At 40.6% G+C, this 19,521-nt stretch overlaps 1 protein-coding gene across 13 annotated transcripts in view; it reads right to left on the reverse strand.

Moving 5' to 3' along the window:
- Positions 1-19,521, reverse strand: part of Mp (collagen XV/XVIII-type protein multiplexin) — a 240,236-nt gene that overhangs the window by 125,188 nt on the left and 95,527 nt on the right. For 6 of the 13 annotated variants that reach the window (XM_072306170.1, XM_019050525.2, XM_072306167.1 and 3 more), the window contains exon 6: positions 6,894-6,965. The exons of 1 other annotated variant lie outside the window; for it this stretch is intronic. In XM_072306170.1, the coding sequence (XP_072162271.1) occupies positions 6,894-6,965 (72 nt within the window). Of the gene's footprint in view, positions 1-6,893; positions 7,589-19,521 lie in introns of all 13 variants that reach the window. 6 more of the 13 variants (XM_072306177.1, XM_072306171.1, XM_072306175.1 and 3 more) reach the window with 5 other exon arrangements.

The raw sequence follows: 19,521 nt of genomic DNA on the forward strand, positions 1-19,521 counted from the left end.
TACAAATCAGGAAACGACAAGCAAAGCGCCCTCAGTTGGTGTCGAATATAGATTAAAAATAACTTTAGAATGCATTCTTCGATACATAACTTTTGGCAATTTTAAGGACTGGCGACATTTTAATACATTGAAACAATGCATTCCTCCAAAAATTAACAATGTTGCGGTAAAAAAGTGATAGTTTACTTCATCGGCAGAACAGACAACGCTGGAAGTAAGTCACAGTGTAAAAGGAACGATTAAAGCTTCGGTCAGTGTCATACAACAAATACAAAATGAATTTCAGTATAACATGCAACTATTCCGGCTTCATGGATGTCCGTGTTGCATACACAAGGGAGTGAAGGCGTTTTGACTCTCTAGACACGCCGCACTCGCTGCGCGACGCCTACGGGGCGCGGGGCCTGTCCAAAGAGTGGATAGGATGTCGCGAGGAAAAAAGTCTGAAATTCAAACATCTCTTAGAATAGAATCCCGAATGTGTTTATGCTTTCCATAAAAAAACGAAGATGGCCCGAACCCTATCGTAAGCAAAATGTGGCCCGGTTAAAAACCTCTCAGCTTTTCATGCTCGTATTCCTGACCCCATCACTTTTTATGACAGTCCGGACCAGGCAACAACATTTCCACAACGGACTAATTTTGGAATGTGTACGAGTTCACATCTGTGCGCTAACTACAACTGCATAGACTCACCGCGTCCGTGAGCTCGACACAGCTGCAAAAATCGATCAACGATCGTAAAATTAATCCGGGTATTTACGACATTCTCGCGGGGCGATACAAATGCAAAAAATCCCGGACTCGCCACCTCCGCGGAGTCCGGCGCGATTAAAGAGACGAGCGGTATGCATATTCATCCTTGGCATGGCGTTGCACGCAGTGATGCCACGTTGACGCGTGAGAAATTTCCCACGAGGATTTCCCGGGCCACATCTGGGCGCACTAGACAAATGCGGACAGGAGCGAGCGTAAAAATGAGCCAAATGATGGCGTTTATCGTGTCGGTGCACATAACTTTTTACGCCCGATCGCGGTCCAATTAAGATCGCTGCAGATACGATGCGTTTTTACGTGTTTTCGAGCCATCAGCCTCGCGCCTGTTTTTGCGTAAACACACACCTACCGAGCGACACGCCATTTCGGAGGAGCAGTCTCCACCGAAAAATGAGCGTATACTTTATCGGCAACAATAAAACTGATTAACTCTAGTTTATCATTCAGATGCGCTTATTTTATGAGCCAGGGATGTCGAATTTATTTTAAGCGTAATTTAAGGTGCTGGCGCAGCGTTCAATGAATTTCATTGTAACCTGTCTTGAGCAGCATCTTGGAGAGTGGCCAAAGAGATTACGTCTGGTCAATAGCTTGACGCTATGAATGGTCCGGGAGTGGTTGGCGAAAAGTGCAAGTGAAGAAAAATAGTGAAGACGTTGCTAGAAGTTAGACGAATGAAGGAAAAATCTCATATTCAAAATATCTTAAAGTGCGATCGGAGACTGCTTTGAAGACTTACATTTTTTTAATACTGAATAGCAATCTAAAGGTCAAAGAATTACAAATCCGAAATCTAAATTTAAAAATTATGACAAAAAATATGGAAAGAAATATATCATACTAAAAAGAGTAAAAATAAGAGACTCGTTTTACTATGATAAGTTTCATTCACGGCTTTTACAAAATCGAATGAAACTTAGGTTGCTTTGATTTCCATCCCTTAAATAATATTAGTCTTTTTTACATTACATCCGCATACTCTGGTTGATTTTCAAGATGATTCGAACTCTACTGGCAATATTCATTCAGATAAATATAAAAATTGAAAATATTTCTTTTTTCAAAAATTAAATAAAAAATGAAAGAAAGCGCAAGATCATGGAGGTCAAAATGACATCGTATCTGACGTCATGACCTAGCAGCTTTTCTGGTATGGTTATATGTTAATAAAATGATGGAAGAAAGGCTCCCGAAGAAGATGCTTGATTGCCCTGGTAAAAATTGGCGAAAGGAGCTGCGTTTCAAAATACCATAGGAGTTCTTATAGCCGACTGAAGAAGGCGATAGGAAATCATATAGCTGGCTGTAGAAAGTGGAAAAAATCATACGGCCGGGCTACACGAAGCGATAAAAAATTATATCGCCGGGCTATAGTTCCTATCACCGGGCTTTACACTTTATCGCCTGGCTGTTGCTTTTTCGCCATCGGCTATAAAAGGCTATAAGAAATTGTGTAGAAATTCGTGTGCTTTGTAAATCCTTAAGTTTGTACGGAATCACCTTAATATATACAAAACGCACATTATATTTTCCTTTACTACATATTTTTTTTCATCAATTACAATGAGAATAATCCATACAGAGTGTGCAAACATTTCAAAGTCATGAGTTGAAAAACGCTGACTCCACGAGATTAAATATTAGAGCCTAACACAAAGCGGAGCGGCGACGCACTGGCGCCTACAAACCCAACAGGGATACTTCACGCATTGCGCATCGCGTGAAGTATCCCTGTTAGGTTTGTAGGCGCCAATGCGCGTTCAGCGCTGGCTGCTCGCCCGGCGCGCCGCAGCGTACCGCGGCGCTTGAAGCAACTATTTCACACCGGAGGTATTGCACAGTATCATACGAAATTGAAGGCGCTCCAACATATTAGGAATGGCAGATCCTTCAAAAGTACGGAGCTTTCCTCGCAAATTAAATCAAGATACTACGGCCCCAAAAGAGAGCGGTAGTCCAAAAACTCACTAAGTCCTAGCATCCGTAATTAGTAACGTTTAGCATACACTGTAACGCCAGGCTGTTGCTTAGTCGCCATCGGCTATAAAAGGCTATAAGAAATTGTGTTGCCGGCTGTAGAAGATATTGGAAATCTTACGGCCGGCTGTAGGTCTATGGTATTTTGGAACACGGATTCTACTGCCAATTTTCACCAGGGTGGGTCTCTCTTGGGAGGAGGCGAAGAGGACGCTCAGTGCAAGAGTGGCGACAGAGGGTTTCCGAAGAAATGAGGGAATGCCAACTCCCTTAAGGGCTTTGGGAAGATAGGAGACTCTGGTGGCTAGGTGTTGCAAAGGGCCAGAGAGCGCTATGAGAACGAGTTTTATGTAGGTTAACAAAAAATAAAAATATCATTCTTAGAAAATGTGTAAGTGCCCCTCGGAAATTTTGGACTCACAACCTTCTACCAGAAACCGATTCATGTATTTTCCAGGTCAACTTACAGAACTTCAGTAGGACAAAACTATTGACGACGTTACCTCTCAGAGACAGCTGCTCGTAACTTGCAACAGTCGGAAACCCATGAAGGTATGCGATTTCGTGGGACACAGACCGAAGGGGTTGTACGAACGTAACATTGAGGAGTGATTCTCAGGCTAGACGCGGCTTCGAGTTTTGTTTTGTATTTGCTCTTAATCAAGGACCGCTCGAAAGTTCGATCGCGGTACAATATTGCCAATTCAGTTAGAATTTCCCATTTTCTTATTCAAGCAGGAAAAAAACAACTTCAATTCATGTGGAGCATTGAAGTTCTCAGTCCAGGTAAACTAGAAAGTTCGTCCCGAATACTGTAACAGGGTGGTTGAATAAAGCTGGGTCCACATACTCTTCTGCGAAAAATCGAAGCCCCAAAAAACAGGTGATTAGGTTCTATGACCCTAATTCTATTTTTTTTTTTGTTTTTTTTTTGCATTAACTTTATTGCAATGTAGTGTGCTCCAGCACTATTCTACCTCCTCGTTCCTTTTTGTGAGCTATAATGCTATTTTTTCATGTGACGCTTTCATCCTGATTTTTCAAATAATAGGGTCAACGTTCCTTCGGAAAAGTAAACGGGATAAACATTTGTAAAAGTTTGAGTGTAGTTTGTTCTGTTTTAACGTACGCAAATTTAATAGAGACGCAAGAGAGTTTGAGTGAGCATCACATGATGAAGTAAGGAAATTCTTTACAGAAGACGCACAACATGAGCACTGAATTTATCACAAATCCAAGCTAAAATTGGAAAAACTTTATTAGTAGTTAAAAATGCTATATTGTTCATTGTCTTGAGGCCGCATTGGTGGTAAACATAATTTTTATAGTCTTTCGTGCCATGATGTAATGATAAAAAAATAAATAAATGTGTATATTGTTTATTGGCAATGATACAAGCAAATGAAACCTCATTTCATGTCATTTTCAATTATCTGCATGCAACGTCCGTCATTCTTTTTGACCAATAACAGCTTCATATAGCTGAGCCAATCAGAAATGGATCTCACGATCTCACTATAAAATAAACCGCTTTAAGCAGAAAGGAACCAAGCCACATCAGCTATTGCGAAATTTAATTAGCAATCTAATTGTTTACATGAAAACAGTTGTGTGAATTTTTATGAAACTTTCAGTGGATTTTCTGCACAGGTTGAAGCAAATTCCGTAAAATTTTCAAAGGAATCCGCACGAACGTTCTCCTGTGAAGAATTTAATGGCATCAGTTAAATTTGGCAAAAGTTGATGTGGCTTGGTTCCTTTCTGCTAAACGCGGTCCAAATTACTCAACAGCATCCTTCTTGGAAGAGGAGAAAATACAAAATACTCGAATTGTAGTAAAAATCGGCAAGGCTGGATTCAGTGCTGGGCGGGTTGCATGATGGCGCGGCGCTAAGATGCAGCGGTGGCAGTGAACCACCATCCGGTGGGTTTGACAGGTCCTCTTTATATGTTTCGCTTGAAATGATGCAGCCTTTTATCCGAGATAGATTGGGGCGCAGTCGGAGGAAAAAGCCGGCAGAAGATAACTCCGCTAACTCAATGAGAAACCGTCGGGCCAATATCGTAAACCTTTGTAAACGGAAGGACTTAAACTCTTGCTCCTCCCTGGGAGCCTCGAATTAGATTTTCTCTCGATTTTTCTCTCTTACTCCTAAGCCGGAAGTGTCGCCTTGAATTATTTATTCCACGCGCTGGAAAAAGGATTTGGCCACCCCGGCGGCGCGCGCTCGCGCAAAATTGATTTTGCGCTCATGCCACTAGCTGCCTCCGTCAGACGTCATCGCGTGTTCTTGTCCAATTCGCGCAGTCCACTCATTGGCCAATTTGACAAATTTCCACGGATATCATCGCGCCGGACCAGACTCAACGAGAATGATAGAAAAATTCGCTCATTACACTGTTGAAAATCTCGAAGTTAAAGCGTGAGTGCATTTTCCCCCGGAGCCTTAATGGATCAACGGGCAGATTATTGAAATGTATACACAACAGGGCCGAATTAAGGGGGTGGCCACATGGGCCGCGGCCCATGGCGGCAAATTTAGGGGGCGGCAAATTTTGCAATTCCTTCAAATGTAGGTACAAAAAAAAATGGGATTCAGAAAGAAAAATTATCGATGAGAAAATGGGACAAAATCTCTCTTTCCTGAGAGTAAAGTAATTTCTAATTTTGTTGGTTTTCGTCGATACAAGAAACAACATCTTTAATTGGTCGAGTTAAGAGAGGGACTAAACTCGCAATTTGGCCTGGAGCTCAGCGCAGAGAGGAATGATGACGAGGACTTGAAATGAAAAGGAGAAGCCCTCGGCACGCGGCGGCCGGCATGTAACACATATTAGCGCCTACAAGATTGCATGAATACTTCACGCATTGCGTCAGACACAGTGCGGTCAGCAGCGGTCGGCGTGAAACGCATAGCGCCTACAAGACTGTAGGAATACTTCCCGCATTGCGCCAAATACAGTGCGGTCAGCGCGGAGCGGTGGCGGAAGTTAAAATTATTAAACCATATTTGTGTTTGTTTTTTTCTTAATTTTTTCGTTGGATGCTTATAAATGCAAGGCCTTGTCCACAAAGAGATAGGTTTACGGGACTTAACTTTCGCGCAAAGTTTCCGTGAACTTTTGCTAGTAAAGTTGACAGGGCTTTCGCAAAAAATGTGTCTAACACGAGTAAACGCGTTTTATGCATCCCGCTACCTCCGACACGTTCACTTGATGGTTTTAATTGATGTTTCAAAACTCCGACTCACTCTGGATTGATATAGAATAAGGGAGAATTATGGACTAACTATGGGGTCCCTCGTGAGTCCTTTAGTTAGTCTACTAGTCACCTCCTCTGTCCATTATTGCAACCACCCGCTTCCACCATTAGGATCTCTCCCTTTCCCCATCGTCTATTTTGTCTTTTGCTTTGTCTATCAATTTCAATAATGAGCTCTCAGTTGCTTTATCCATAGAATTGTTAAGCTTAGAGATTGGCTAAAAAATTATAAGATCCTCTCAAATGCCAACTTTTTACGCCAAATTGGTATTGGCGGAGATATCGCTCATGGAAAAACACGGCGTATGATACAATCCGCCACAGTCGCGCATGCCATGGTTTCTTCCACCCTGGTTTCGTCAATCAGTGAGATACACATTTGCAATGGTTGCTTAAAGTAAAACACGGATGAAACCAAGGTGCGAGAAACCATGGTGTGCCATGTGCCATTCATAGTGTTTTTCGAAGAGCGATATCTCCGTCATTATTCGACGTAGAAGCTTGGCGTTTAGACAGATCTATTATTTTTTTGCAATTTATAAGTTTCAACCATCCAAACACGATTCTGTAAACCGACGCAATTGGCCCATTGCTCTCAAAAATCTCACTTAATATGACGAAGCAGTGCGATTTACTCTTATGGCGATGTAACTCCATCCCGCTCTTACAGAGTGAGTAAGGAATATAAAATGAATTATCGCCATTCTTAAAAAAAGACAAAGTTTCCAGTAAAATCACCCATCACCTTTCATTATCAAAAAAATCCCCATTACCAATTTATGTACTCTACAACTGCTAATCATTGGCAAGCAATAAATCCATAAATAAAAAGTAGAATAAAGTAAATTAATAAAAGTAAGAAAAAAATATGTCTTACCTGTAAATATTTAGGACATAGTTCTTCAGTGACGTCAGCAGAGCTGAATAGTCTGACCTCTTTAAGAGCACCCTTCAACAAAAGAGCCAAGAACAGGCTGATTAGAATCTTCATTACATAATTCAAATTTGCCAACAAACTTCAGTTAAGGCATAACTTTCCGTTTTACGCAAATCACAACAGATATATGGCATTTGAAGTAGATCGTTGATTGATCACTAAGTGCTAACTCAGGGATTCTCCCCTTAATGCACAAAACTGATACGAACTTGAAAAAAGTAAAATTGAATAGTGCAAAGATCGGATTTCTTTTATGGCACACTGAAATTTTTCATCGGAATCTACAAATTCTCGCACAACTGAAAAAGCCCGAAATTGCGAATTTTCGTGCGATCGTTGCGGAAATTATGTCGAAAATGCTACCTCGTAACGAGTGCCATTTTAGGAAAATATGTTTTACACAGATTTAGGCTTTGCTAACTTTCTTTTTTCCCACGCGCGCACTGCAAGCACAAATTCTTGGACGATACAACGCTCTTATAGAACGTAAATCCAAAAACAGATCGGAATTAACACAGAAACAGAGAGGTGTCGAAACTATTAGGGCAAATTTATAATTTATCAAACACAAATACACTTTTATGTTAGTTTAATGATGGGATATCGCGTTCGTTTCAAATTCAAGTGAAATATATCTGCGTTTTTTAATAGATGATGTTCAAATCAAAAAGGTGCAAACGATCATTGTGTTCAAAAGGAGAATATTAACCTTTAACTAGCTGCTCCGGGCGCCCAACGGGCGCCCTCCACAGCTAGCAATGGTGGTGCAGTGGCTTATTTGGAATCGGAGCAATTAGTTGAGTCTATTTAACGTCCAAAAATTCGGACCTCAGTTTTAATACATTGGAGAAAATTTAAGAAAATTATAGGAGAAAATTTGAGAAAATCGAAAAAAAAATTACAGCCTGAAAATCTATACAGCTCAGGGGCTTTCATTTTAAAAAAAGATCAGGCAAATCGGTACGGTGGTTCACTCAAAGTTAATGTCCAAAGATTCGGAACTTTGTGTTTTAATATATAGGATAATCATTCTATTTCATCCAACAAAACTATGCAGAAATGTGCAGATAGGCAGACTGGCAAGAATGTAGTTAGGGAGAATTGAGCATCATATACAGGGTGTTCGTAAAGTCCCCTCCCCCCCCCTCTAACTTTTGACCTAATTGAGGTAGAGATTTGAAACTTGGAGGGTGTTCCTAGATCAAAGGGAGCTACTTTTTGACCCCCCAAAAATTTGGGGGGGCCCCATTTTGGGGGGGCCCCATTTTGGGGGGGTTACGGACCCTAACTTTTAATTTTCAAATGAGAAGACCCCCTTTGTGATACTTCGTTCGAAAGAGCATAAAAAAAGAAAATTTTTCGCGCAAACCGGAAGTCATTATCTCAAACCGTTTCAAAATGGCGGCCGGTCAAAGTTCCAAATGGCCGAAAATTGGCACCTCTGCTATTTGCACATGGATTTGCTTGAAACTCGGTATCTGGGGGTATTTTGGCACGAGAAAAACGAATTTAACGTTAGATTTTCAAAAAAAACCCTAATTTTTCAAAATGGCGACCCGTTTAGGCTCAAAAAGGCCGAAAATTTGACAAACTCGATTTTTTTGCCAATGGATTCACCTGAAATTCGGTATCTGGGGGTATTTTGACCCGAGAATAACGGATTCAACGTTAGATTTTTAAACAAACCCTAATTTTTCAAAATGGCCGCCGATTAAAGTTCAAAATGATCAACAATTGGCAACCTCGACTTTTTGCCGATAGATTCGCCTCAAACTCGGTGTTTGAGGGTATCTGGGTGGGAAACAAAGGAATTCGACGTTATTTCACCGAGTTTCAGGTGAATCCATTGGCAAAAAAATCGAGTTTGTCAAATTTTCGGCCTTTTTGAGCCTAAACGGGTCGCCATTTTGAAAAAATTAGGGTTTTTTTTGAAAATCTAACGTTAAATTCGTTTTTCTCGTGCCAAAATACCCCCAGATACCGAGTTTCAAGCAAATCCATGTGCAAATAGCAGAGGTGCCAATTTTCGGCCATTTGGAACTTTGACCGGCCGCCATTTTGAAACGGTTTGAGATAATGACTTCCGGTTTGCGCGAAAAATTTTCTTTTTTTATGCTCTTTCGAACGAGGTATCACAAAGGGGGTCTTCTCATTTGAAAATTAAAAGTTAGGGTCCGTAACCCCCCCAAAATGGGGCCCCCCAAAATTTTGGGGGGGTCAAAAAGTAGCTCCCTTTGATCTAGGAACACCCTCCAAGTTTCAAATCTCTACCTCAATTAGGTCAAAAGTTAGAGGGGGGGGGAGGGGACTTTACGAACACCCTGTATTGAGCGTAAAACTACTTGGGATGGAGACAAATTATTCAGAGGAAACGCTATTGTTGTGTCACCGTTGCAACGTGTATCGTATAAGCACCAGTCATTGTTCGGAGGGTTCCCAGCGAAGAAATAAGTGTGCTCCTGTGCTCCTTGTTACCATCTTACGTGTTCATCGTGCATAAATGCTTAAGCGCACGATATTTTCGCGACGAAGCAACGCGACATCTCTAACTCTGCGGTGCTACGCAAGAACGCCGTACTTCCATTGCCACGTTGCCAAATTTTCCCGGCAAAACACCAAATTTCAGGAAAGTTGTGAATGTTTTTCCTAGAAATTCAGCCCCCTTGCCGCTATGCAGCGCAACCCGCAAATGGCGCTCCGCTCATCTAAGTGGGCTACCGTGGGTGAACCTATAAGAAGACCAGGATCATCTAGGGATCTATAGCCGCAAAATTCACGAAAATGAGCTTGGTATATTCTCAGAACGAACTGTGGTAAAAATGGCAAATTACATTCTTTCAATGGGATAAATCACAACTTTTTCACGTTATATGTAAAAACCTGGGTCATTTTTACAAGATTTGAATATAGCGGGTTTATTTAGGGACTATCATCTGTAAAAATCGCAAAAATCATGAAAGTCAGCTCAGCAGAACGGAAGAACGAACTTTGACAAACAATGATAATGTAAGGATTCAGAGATCTTCTAGTAATGATTTTACAAACGGTACACGGACTTTATGTCCACTTTTTTTACGTCCACAGACTTTTCGTCCACAATTTTTACGTCCACAGTTCTAAAGCCCACACTATTGTTAAGTCCATTACTTAAACGTCCACTAAGTTAAGTCCACAAATGTAAAGTCCACTAAAATCAAATTCAAGTGTCATATTTTAGTCCGTGTGTAAAATTATATTGACAATATCGAAATGAGAAAATTAAGAGAGAATGAGGTGTTGTTATCGTAACTCATATTTTAAATGAAATGTTAATTTCTTCTTTTGATTCATCTTTTCAAAGTGTCTTTGGTAATTACTTGGTTTCATTTCTATCCTTGAAATTTCCGATATAAAATATGCCTTAAATGCACATTCTTTTTTTTTTAAATGAAATTGATTACTTCATTCTAAAAACATGTACATATTTAAAACGTGGTAAATATTTGTAAAACCTTTTCCAAGCAATGCCATCGATATGAATCTCAATGAGCCGTAGTTGTGATGAAAGAAACTATACAAAAATTAATAAAAGAGGAAAAAAACTAAGAGGCACGCATTTTTTTGTTTTTAACTTATTTGTACATCGACCTTCTTGAGTCAAATACGTCCAATTTTGAGCGTTTAGTTGCGCTTACACCACGCTGCAGCACAGTAAAAGCCCAAAACATAAAAGAATAAATTTGAATGCTTTGGAAATCATTAAATTTGACACGGAACGACTATTATATTTACAAAAAACACATTATATTTTCCAGTAGTATATATTTCTTTTGAATCAGTTTAAAAGGGAATAATCATTGCAGAGAGTGCAAACATTTCAAAATCATGAGTTGAAAAACGCTGACTCCGCGAGTTTAAATATTAGAGCCGGGCGGCGTGATAGCAGCGCAGAACGCGCACTGGCGCCTACAAACCTAACGGGATACTTCACGCATTGCGCGACGCGTGAAGTATCCCGTTAGGTTTGTAGGCGCCTATGCGCGTGTCACGCTGGTTACCTGCCGCGCCGCAACGCTTTAAGCAACTATTTCGCGTCAGAGGCGTTGCACAGTATCCTACAAGATTGAAGGCGCACGAAATAACTAGTTAAAGAGGACTTTCAATTTTGGCTGCATCTGTTACTGAAAAATGTTTAATTTGGCATTGGAGCGTTTCCTAGGCTTCCGCTTTGGTTTTCATCTTATCATATACGTACAGTGTACACATGAACATATGTTTTTATCTGCTCTTAGAGTCTGTTCTCATGAATGAAATGTTTTTTAAGAATGAAGGAACTCTTTACCTCTCTTAATTTGAAAATCTAAATTTTCGTATATACTCCCATTTTAAAATTCTCTGTAAAGACGTTAATAGCCTGTGACGTTGAACGTCTTAAAATATGCTAACTAACTAACTAGTAGTAAGTAGTAGTATGCATTTATTTTTGAGGTGGTTCCTGTCATTTAAATGAGAAGAAAAAAATGTGGACATAACATGTCCACAATTTGGACAATTTTGGACATATTGCATGGTTGGACATTAAATCATGTGGACTTAATAAAGACTAGACTTAACGTTTAGTGGACATAAATAGGGGTGGACATTTATTTAATGGACGAAAGGTAGGTGGGCATAAAGTCCTGGAAGCTTTACAAACTTCTGATTATCATTTCTAATGAACCGTAGCGAGTCATCGTTTATTTCCACATTTAAGTTTATTTTGGTGGAATCCATAAGTGACCGCCAGTTTTCCTTCTGGAACAGCTTTTACTGACTCGTTTTTCTCGAAATCCAGGGTGTTCATATTCAAATTTATTTCGAAAAGATTTCAGACTTCTTAGGTGTGCTTTTTATATGACTTCCTTCTCAGAAACGACACAAGTCATTCTTTATTTTCTTGCATTTCATGATTTTCATGCATCTTTATTTTCATGATTTAATTTATGTGTATCTTGTGAGCAACAGATTCGCTATTTTTTTTGCTTGGAGGGGGGGGGGGGTTAAAAATTCTGCAGCGTTTGAGTGTACGTGCGACGTTTTGCCTTAACAGGCAGAGGTGGAGGGAACGTCTTTTCAAAGGTCGAGCAGCGGGGAAGATTCTTCCTAGAAAGTCTCAGTTTTCACGAAGGTTCGTGCGACAAGGAACGGCGACGCGACGTTCATGACAGCAAATGAATGGAAAACCAATTACTTGATGAAAGTTACATCTTCCGCGTATTTTTCTGACAGCCGCGCGTCTACCCGCACTCAAACGTGCACTTCCAGAATCGCTGACTTATCAATGCAGACCGGATTCGAGAACGGGAAATCAGCTGGTTTCAGCAGTTCCCGGGACAGTTTTGCTTTCGCTTTGCGTTATTTTCTCCTCGATTTTTCATCAATCAAAAATGAGTTGTGTCGCATGAAAAGGTGACTCCAACTAATTTTCCTCGTAATGTAAGCTTCGGAATTACCTATCTATCATTCGGTTGCACTTTCACAAATCAAACGCTCTACAGTGTAATACTTCCGTACTGAAAGGGGCACGTTAATTATGATACAATATTAAAAACGAACCAAAATCTCTGGGTTTTTGAGCGTTCACCACGTTAGTAGTGTACGCTGCCCCTCCTCTTTCCGTTTGTAATGGCTGAGCCTACCTTTGTAACGTATTGAAAACACACGTCAAGATTCGACGGATCCTACCTACGAGAGGAGTCCAATGAAATTTCAGGACAAAAATTATTTAACACCTCCCATGGTAAATCAAAGAAGAATGATGAGAAATTAGACAATTCACGTACGTGCTAGAAATGTTATCAAAGAAGAAACGACTTTTTTCCGCCACGATTTAGTTTAGAGGGTGGAACAATGCAATATCAAAGAACCATTTTATGATCTATTCGGAATTGGATTCTGGGCTCAAGAAGTGGCATTAAGTATCATATTTTTCGCGAAATATGACGTGTGCTGGTATAATTAAGTGGGCCATTTCTGAATTTTCGAGTAGGTTCATTTGATGAGGTGAACACCAGTTGTAAAACAGGTCAAGTGCAAAATTTTTTAAAAATTGGCTGAGGAATGCGCACCGAGACCAACTTGGAAATCCTACCCTCGAGTACAGTCGTCATAAAATGGTAGAATCGGAGAGTTGTGGGAGGGGCTTGCAATTACGACCCTCCTCTTCATTAAGCGTATCTCGCTAACAAAAACCACAGGTCAGGAGGTCGACCAGGGCCTTTTATTAAGTCATGCCGGAGTGTCGATCTCCTCTCAAAGGAGGAGAACGCACGGTGGAGCGAGAGAGCAGTCACGATGTGGAAACTCTAAAAGCTTATAAATTCGATAATACTAAATGTAGAGGTTTAAAAATAGCTCCATTGTTTTTCTCGTAAAATTTCCCACCAGAAGCACTCCTTAAAATGTATAATGTCACGAAGTAAACGTAAAAAATTCCAGTTTTTTCGAAAATTTCGTGTCCGATTTCTCCCTATGTCTCGTTCCACTGAGCGGCGAGGGGAATGAAACGAAGAGAGCAAATGATAACTAATGAAGTTTTATGATTCGCGCTGCGGCTGAGCAGCCGCGCGATATTTTCACATCATTTTACGAGCCTTGGCAATAAAATTAACGATTCTCTTTCGTTACATTTAAGTGGGAACTCTTCCTGCGTTTGTGAGGGCGTTTTTATTTTTTTTCCGCGCTGCGTTTGGATCCTAAACCGAATCTGATTCAAATGGAGACATAGCACTGAACCGACTATTGCCATACGAGGCATGCAAGTCACGCGGAAAATTTACCATTTCGCCATGGGCAACAAATTTCATCCTCGCATCATGATGACTGATGAAGGCGTCATAATGCTAAGAGATGTGTTTGGTTGAAAAGATTCCTGATGCAGACAGATAACAGCCGGAATAACTCATCAAGCGTGGCGCGCCTTCAGTTTTCAGTGTAGGCAATACGAGCTCCCACGTGATCGAATAGTGGTATCACTCTCGAATGTCACGATTGCACGCAGGCAAAAGTTTGATTAGATTTCACCTAGCGTGGCGCGGTGAGTTTAACTAATAGTTCCTTAATTTCAAAGGATGCTCCCTAGTTTTCTGTTAAAAAAAAGAAAACATGGAAGGAAATCAGGCACTGTCTCATAAACTTAAGCAGATTTGGGTAAAAGGCGTTCATACGTGAAAATTTCTCAAAATACAAAGGGTTGGAGTTTAAGGGTTGTTCAAGGATTTGAAATTGGAGAAAAAATCTAGATAAGATATTTCAGAGGGTTAGGAACCCCGTAACGCAGCTAAAAATGAAAATCAGGATGCAGCTCCTTCACTCCGTCCAAACTGGACGTCGCCAAAGTTTCCACGGAGTAATTGGAGGGCGCATTATCCGGATATTCGCTGAGAGGTGTGGAAACTTCGGGGTTAGAAGGAGCCAAAAATGAGGGCACCTCGCGACGAGGGGGGGCAGGGGGCACTGGGGGGCGGAATCGGGCCGAGGATGCGTGTAAAATATTCAGGATCGGGATCGGAGCCACCTGGCTGGTGCCTCTTTTACCACGCCGCCAGAGTTGCCAGATTTTGTGAACAAATCTGTATATTTAACACTAGGTTAAATGCAGGTATAATGCTGATTTTTCAATACAATCTGGCAACAATACACGCCGCTCACAGGCTCCGAAACGGGGGCGATTTGGGGGCGGCTGTCGCATTTGGACCAGTATTTTATTCATATACGCCTAGACTGATTGTTCCGCGACACGCGCACCCCGAGTCACTTACGCCCCGGTCGCGGAGGCTGGAAAATTAGGCGATTTCACTCGTGGAAAAACAACCGGATTTAAAGTTTTCTGTGAAGGAACGGCAACGTCGGGCTTTGTGTTCTTCCTTGGCAAAAATCTGCGCCTTTTCAAGTCCCTTTGTGACTCCGCCAACAATTTGGTAATCTTTCGAGCGGTTACATGAAAGGAATGCGTTATCGGTGGTGCACGCGAAAGCGCCTCACTCGGTAAGTTGTGACGAGAGCTGCACTATTCAAATTGGATGGTTGGTGATTTTATTTTTTGGTCGGTATTGGAGTTGGTCTTTGAGCTTTCCCTCTCGCAAATCGCTTTTTTTCATGAAGAATTGAGAGGATAATAAGTAACGGAGTTGACGCTTATTCATACCTTATTGAAGCCCCTTTGCGAATTTTACCGGTTATTTTTTAATTATTCATACCATGCACTTATTAGCTGTTCCGCGAGGTATCGACAGTTTCGAGGGCTGTTGGTAGAGACAAATGTTGACGCTGTCATTTACCTCTCTACTATTCTCCAATAAAACAAAAAATAATGTCTCTACAACGAGGCAATTTTTCACAATTCTCAAGAGTTTTGAATTTTTGGACTCGATTCAAATCATGTTTGAACCAGGAAAAGGAGGTTCTAAGTTTTTTCATCCTCCATGAGACTTGATGTTATTGATCAAGTTTAACGACTATTTTAATACCTGAACATACTAGGCGGAGTAGCATATAACGATGTTAAATAAAATGATGAGGAGATTCATTATGCTATACAAAGAGACAATGCTGTACATGTAAAGCATACAAGTTCTCCTCATCGTCCTCCTATCGACTATGAAAAATGTTCAAAATATTTTTTCTCGACTTTGAATTTTTGACAAGCGGAAATGTGACTGGTTGTATTCAAAAATACTACCAACTCATTCATTTCCAAAATATGACTTGGTGCGTTATGTTAGACTCAAAACTGTCCTTCCCTCCTCCTGCGCGCAACGTTTGGCCATGGATCTTGCCCTTAATCTTTCTCTTTACCATTTTAAAGTCAATTACATATACAGTATAGTCCAATTTACGCTCCATTCTTAAACATGAACTTAGCAGATTCTCAGAACGAGATACTTCAAAATTTGGAGTCGAAGACAGACGTGGAAATAAAATTCTCCTACAGAGTATAATTTTCCAGAAATGTATAACGCAGTACAGATCATTTCTTTCGAAGATATGAGGTCATTGATGACACCACACCTGGATTTTGAGTATTCTGCGTTCGTCGCCGGGCCAATTACCGGCGTAAAAAATTGAAAGGGCCATGTGTCAAAGTCAAGAAACAACTCATATTTACCTCCTACGCAAGACTGCGTGCCTCGATACGAGCGCAGTCGAGCGTATTTAAAATTTAATGTAATATGTTATTAGCTTAGAGGGTCTGTCCCATTCAAATTCGTCCCCACATTGTTGGCATCTCGAAATAATTCAAACCATATGATAATAGGTTGCTTGTAAGCGGGCACTTGTTGCCAAATCGATAGACATTTTGAAAGCATCTGCATCGATACAATGGCCTTCCCATCTCTATTGAGGAAAAATATGTAAATTAAAGATGGCGAGTAAAATGATAAGTTTTTAGGCAAGAATGGCGGGTCTGGGAACGACTTTTATGTAGAATGAAATCAGATGAAGAAAGAAAAAAACTGTTCGTGCGGGGTAAAAGTTGGACATTTCCCGCGAAATCGGTGAATGTTGGGTAGAGTCGAGGGCGGTAGAGGGGCGTTTCACAAAAGGATCGCAGAATGCAAAAATGGAAGCGTGCCCATTCATGAAGAAGTGTAAACAGGATGATAAGATCTCGTCGAGTTAGTTTACGAAGAGCGCTGTTCACATTTCTTTTTGCCTCCCAACTCCCATTTTTCCTGTTCTCTACTTCGCTTTTTCCATCCCTCCCGCGCCTCGCGCGGTGATTTCGGTATTTTTCTCCGCAAAAATGAAACGTGACAATCGAAATAGTTGCCTCCGTTCAAAAGAAAAACAGGTCGTCCGCACTGTCGGACACATCAAAACATCATTTGGTCTTCATTTTGCAATAAGGAATCACTATCTCTGCCTTATCCGTAAAAGCACCTATCCGCTTAGGGGAAGTAATTATATATATGATGTTTTCAAAAGAGCGAGACATATTTGCTCTTCATCCTCACGTTCTACGGTAGAATATTTGTAATGTTCCTCAATACTAGGGGAACTTTTACAACACTCGAATTATACGAGTTTCTCCTTACAATACCGTTTATCGCAATCCGAAATGTTTGCCTCACGGTTTTTTCCCGATTTGCCTCATAGCCAAATGCACGATTTTATGGTTAAATGTGCGATTTGTCCCTTTTTTTAAAGTATGGAGCGTAAAAATTAAAAACCAAATTTTATACTTAAAGCTGACTCATATGGCTTAAGATTTGCCTTACGTTTGCCGCCAGTCTACAGGCACATAAGGTTGTGAATTTTTTGCACTTCTGAGGGCTGATTATTGAAAGTGATTAAAGTGATAGACGAAGCGACAGACAAAAGAACACGAATCAATTCTATTGGTGGAAACGGGTGGTTGCAATGGACAGAGGAGGCACGGAATAACCCTCAAGTAACTAACGCAACGTATACGAGAGACATCATTTTAGCCCATCATCTCCCTCTCATGTCCATTGCGACTACCTGCTTTAACCAATAAGATCGCTCCATTTTCCCTGTATTGTATTGCTTTGTCTGTCAATTTCAGTAACCAGCCCGCTGGCGAATTGAGGTTTTCTTGTCAACGGGCATGTTTCAGTAAAACGATTGTTCTACGATACGTCTGTGATTTTGCCAATTATATACATGCATCAAGCAAGATTGACAGAGACAAGAGAGAAAATTGACAGTAACAGACAGCTTTCAACTTTAAAGTTGAATTGGATGGGTGGTTAACGTTGTAAGGAAAGAGTCTCATCCTCATCAACCACCGAGATTTCTCGCGACCGATTTCTGGGCTGAAAAGTCTGGGGCACCGCGGCTCCAGGGATGACGAGAGTGGAGTGAAGGGGGGGAGGGTTTGAAACAACCCGTCCCGACGAGTCAATTACTTGAGTACGAACATTATTACTCGGATTCAATTTCAAATTGAGATAAAGTCGACTGCGGCGACGGTGCGCTCCGGTGTGCCGCAAGAACCGCGCATCTCGTGAGGGAACCACGAGCCGATGCGCGTTTCTCGCCGAGGATCTGCGGACAAGCTCATCGAGTAAAAAACTTGAGAGCAAACTTTGAGCAGACCCTGTGTTTAAAACTTTCCAGCTGTGAAGAGGGACTGGTAAAGAGGGGGCTCCAATTTTCTCCTCTTGAGGGAGCGCCTAAACTGCGGGGACGGAGAAAATTGAAGACTGCTTTATCAAATTGCTCACTGTTTAAGAATTATTTATAGACGAGCGTCCGATTTGAATTCGCTCAGGAATGATTGATTTGTGGCTCGCCTTGCAGGGTGGTTGTTATTGAATTTTAATCGAGAGGATATTCATAGTTCGTAGAATTAAATCACATCCGTCGGTGGATAATTGCGTGGGAGATCTCCATGATTGACTCTGAGCTCTGAAATGGTACATCTTAGGATAAAACGCTGGTTTTTGCTGTCGAGTATGATTGCTATTTTTGAACGAAGCTTACAGCAACTGGGTGACGGCAGACTAATGGTATTCACTGATTTTTGTTGACGATTAAACAGATTTAGTTTTGACCATATCAAATAAAAAAAGGATCATTTCAGTAACTGCCGTTATCAAGGAAAATGGGAATCGCTACTGCTCTAGGGGATGGTAGTATTGTTAATCTTAAATCGGAAAACAATTAGCTCATTATTAAAGTATTTTATCAATTTTTTCAGATTTTACCTTTTATTTAAATGTTTTTTTATTTTCTTGAGCATTTATTTTTAGTTTTGTTTTGTTTTTCCTTTGTCACCCTCGGTAGAGCGAACTGACATTTTTTGTCCGACTCAATTTAAAAAAAAATATTTCTAATATTTTTTCTAAAATAGATGAAAAATTATTATGCACACACCTGTCTTTTTGTATCGCTAGGCTTTCTTGATACAGACGGATAAAATTGGAGAGATAAGAGAGGAGGAGAACAAGTTATCACGAGAAATTTAGTGATGCTTTCAGCCTAAGACGCACGTCACGATGGTACCTGAATCTTTGACTGACATTAATCCATGAAGATCTCGCAAGAAAATCCGACCCGTAATAGGATCTTGAGCTGAATGATCAAAAACCCAGGCTGATTGCTCCTTCAGCTAATAATGATCAAAGCATGATAATGATTACTTCCACGATTTCACAAATTTTTCAAAACTGAGTGGGTTTCAGTCAGAAAAGCTCATAAAGTTCCATTTTACACGCACGATGCAACTGAACCTTCGTAAAAAGTCGTGCAATAGCACCATTCTATTGCTCTTTTTTCTATGTACTTCATTTGTTCCTACATTAAGAAGGTTAACAGTTACCCTTTTCTGCGATCGAATGCAACCTGAACGAAATGATATACCTAATATAACTCTGAAAATGCAATCGTAAGCGGTGTGCAAGTACCATCTCACTTTACAAATGGACTGCATTTTGCAATTAAGAACTACAGTTTCTGTCTCATCCATAAAAACACATAAATGTATACGAAAACTGATGGTACATACGTTGTTTTTAAACTGCTCCGAAACTTCTAGTTTCTAATTGCAAAATATACCGAAGTAGTAGATACAACCAGGGCTAAA

This window comes from Bemisia tabaci, chromosome 1 (genome assembly GCF_918797505.1).
Source record: "Bemisia tabaci chromosome 1, PGI_BMITA_v3".
Lineage (NCBI taxonomy): Eukaryota > Metazoa > Arthropoda > Insecta > Hemiptera > Aleyrodidae > Bemisia > Bemisia tabaci.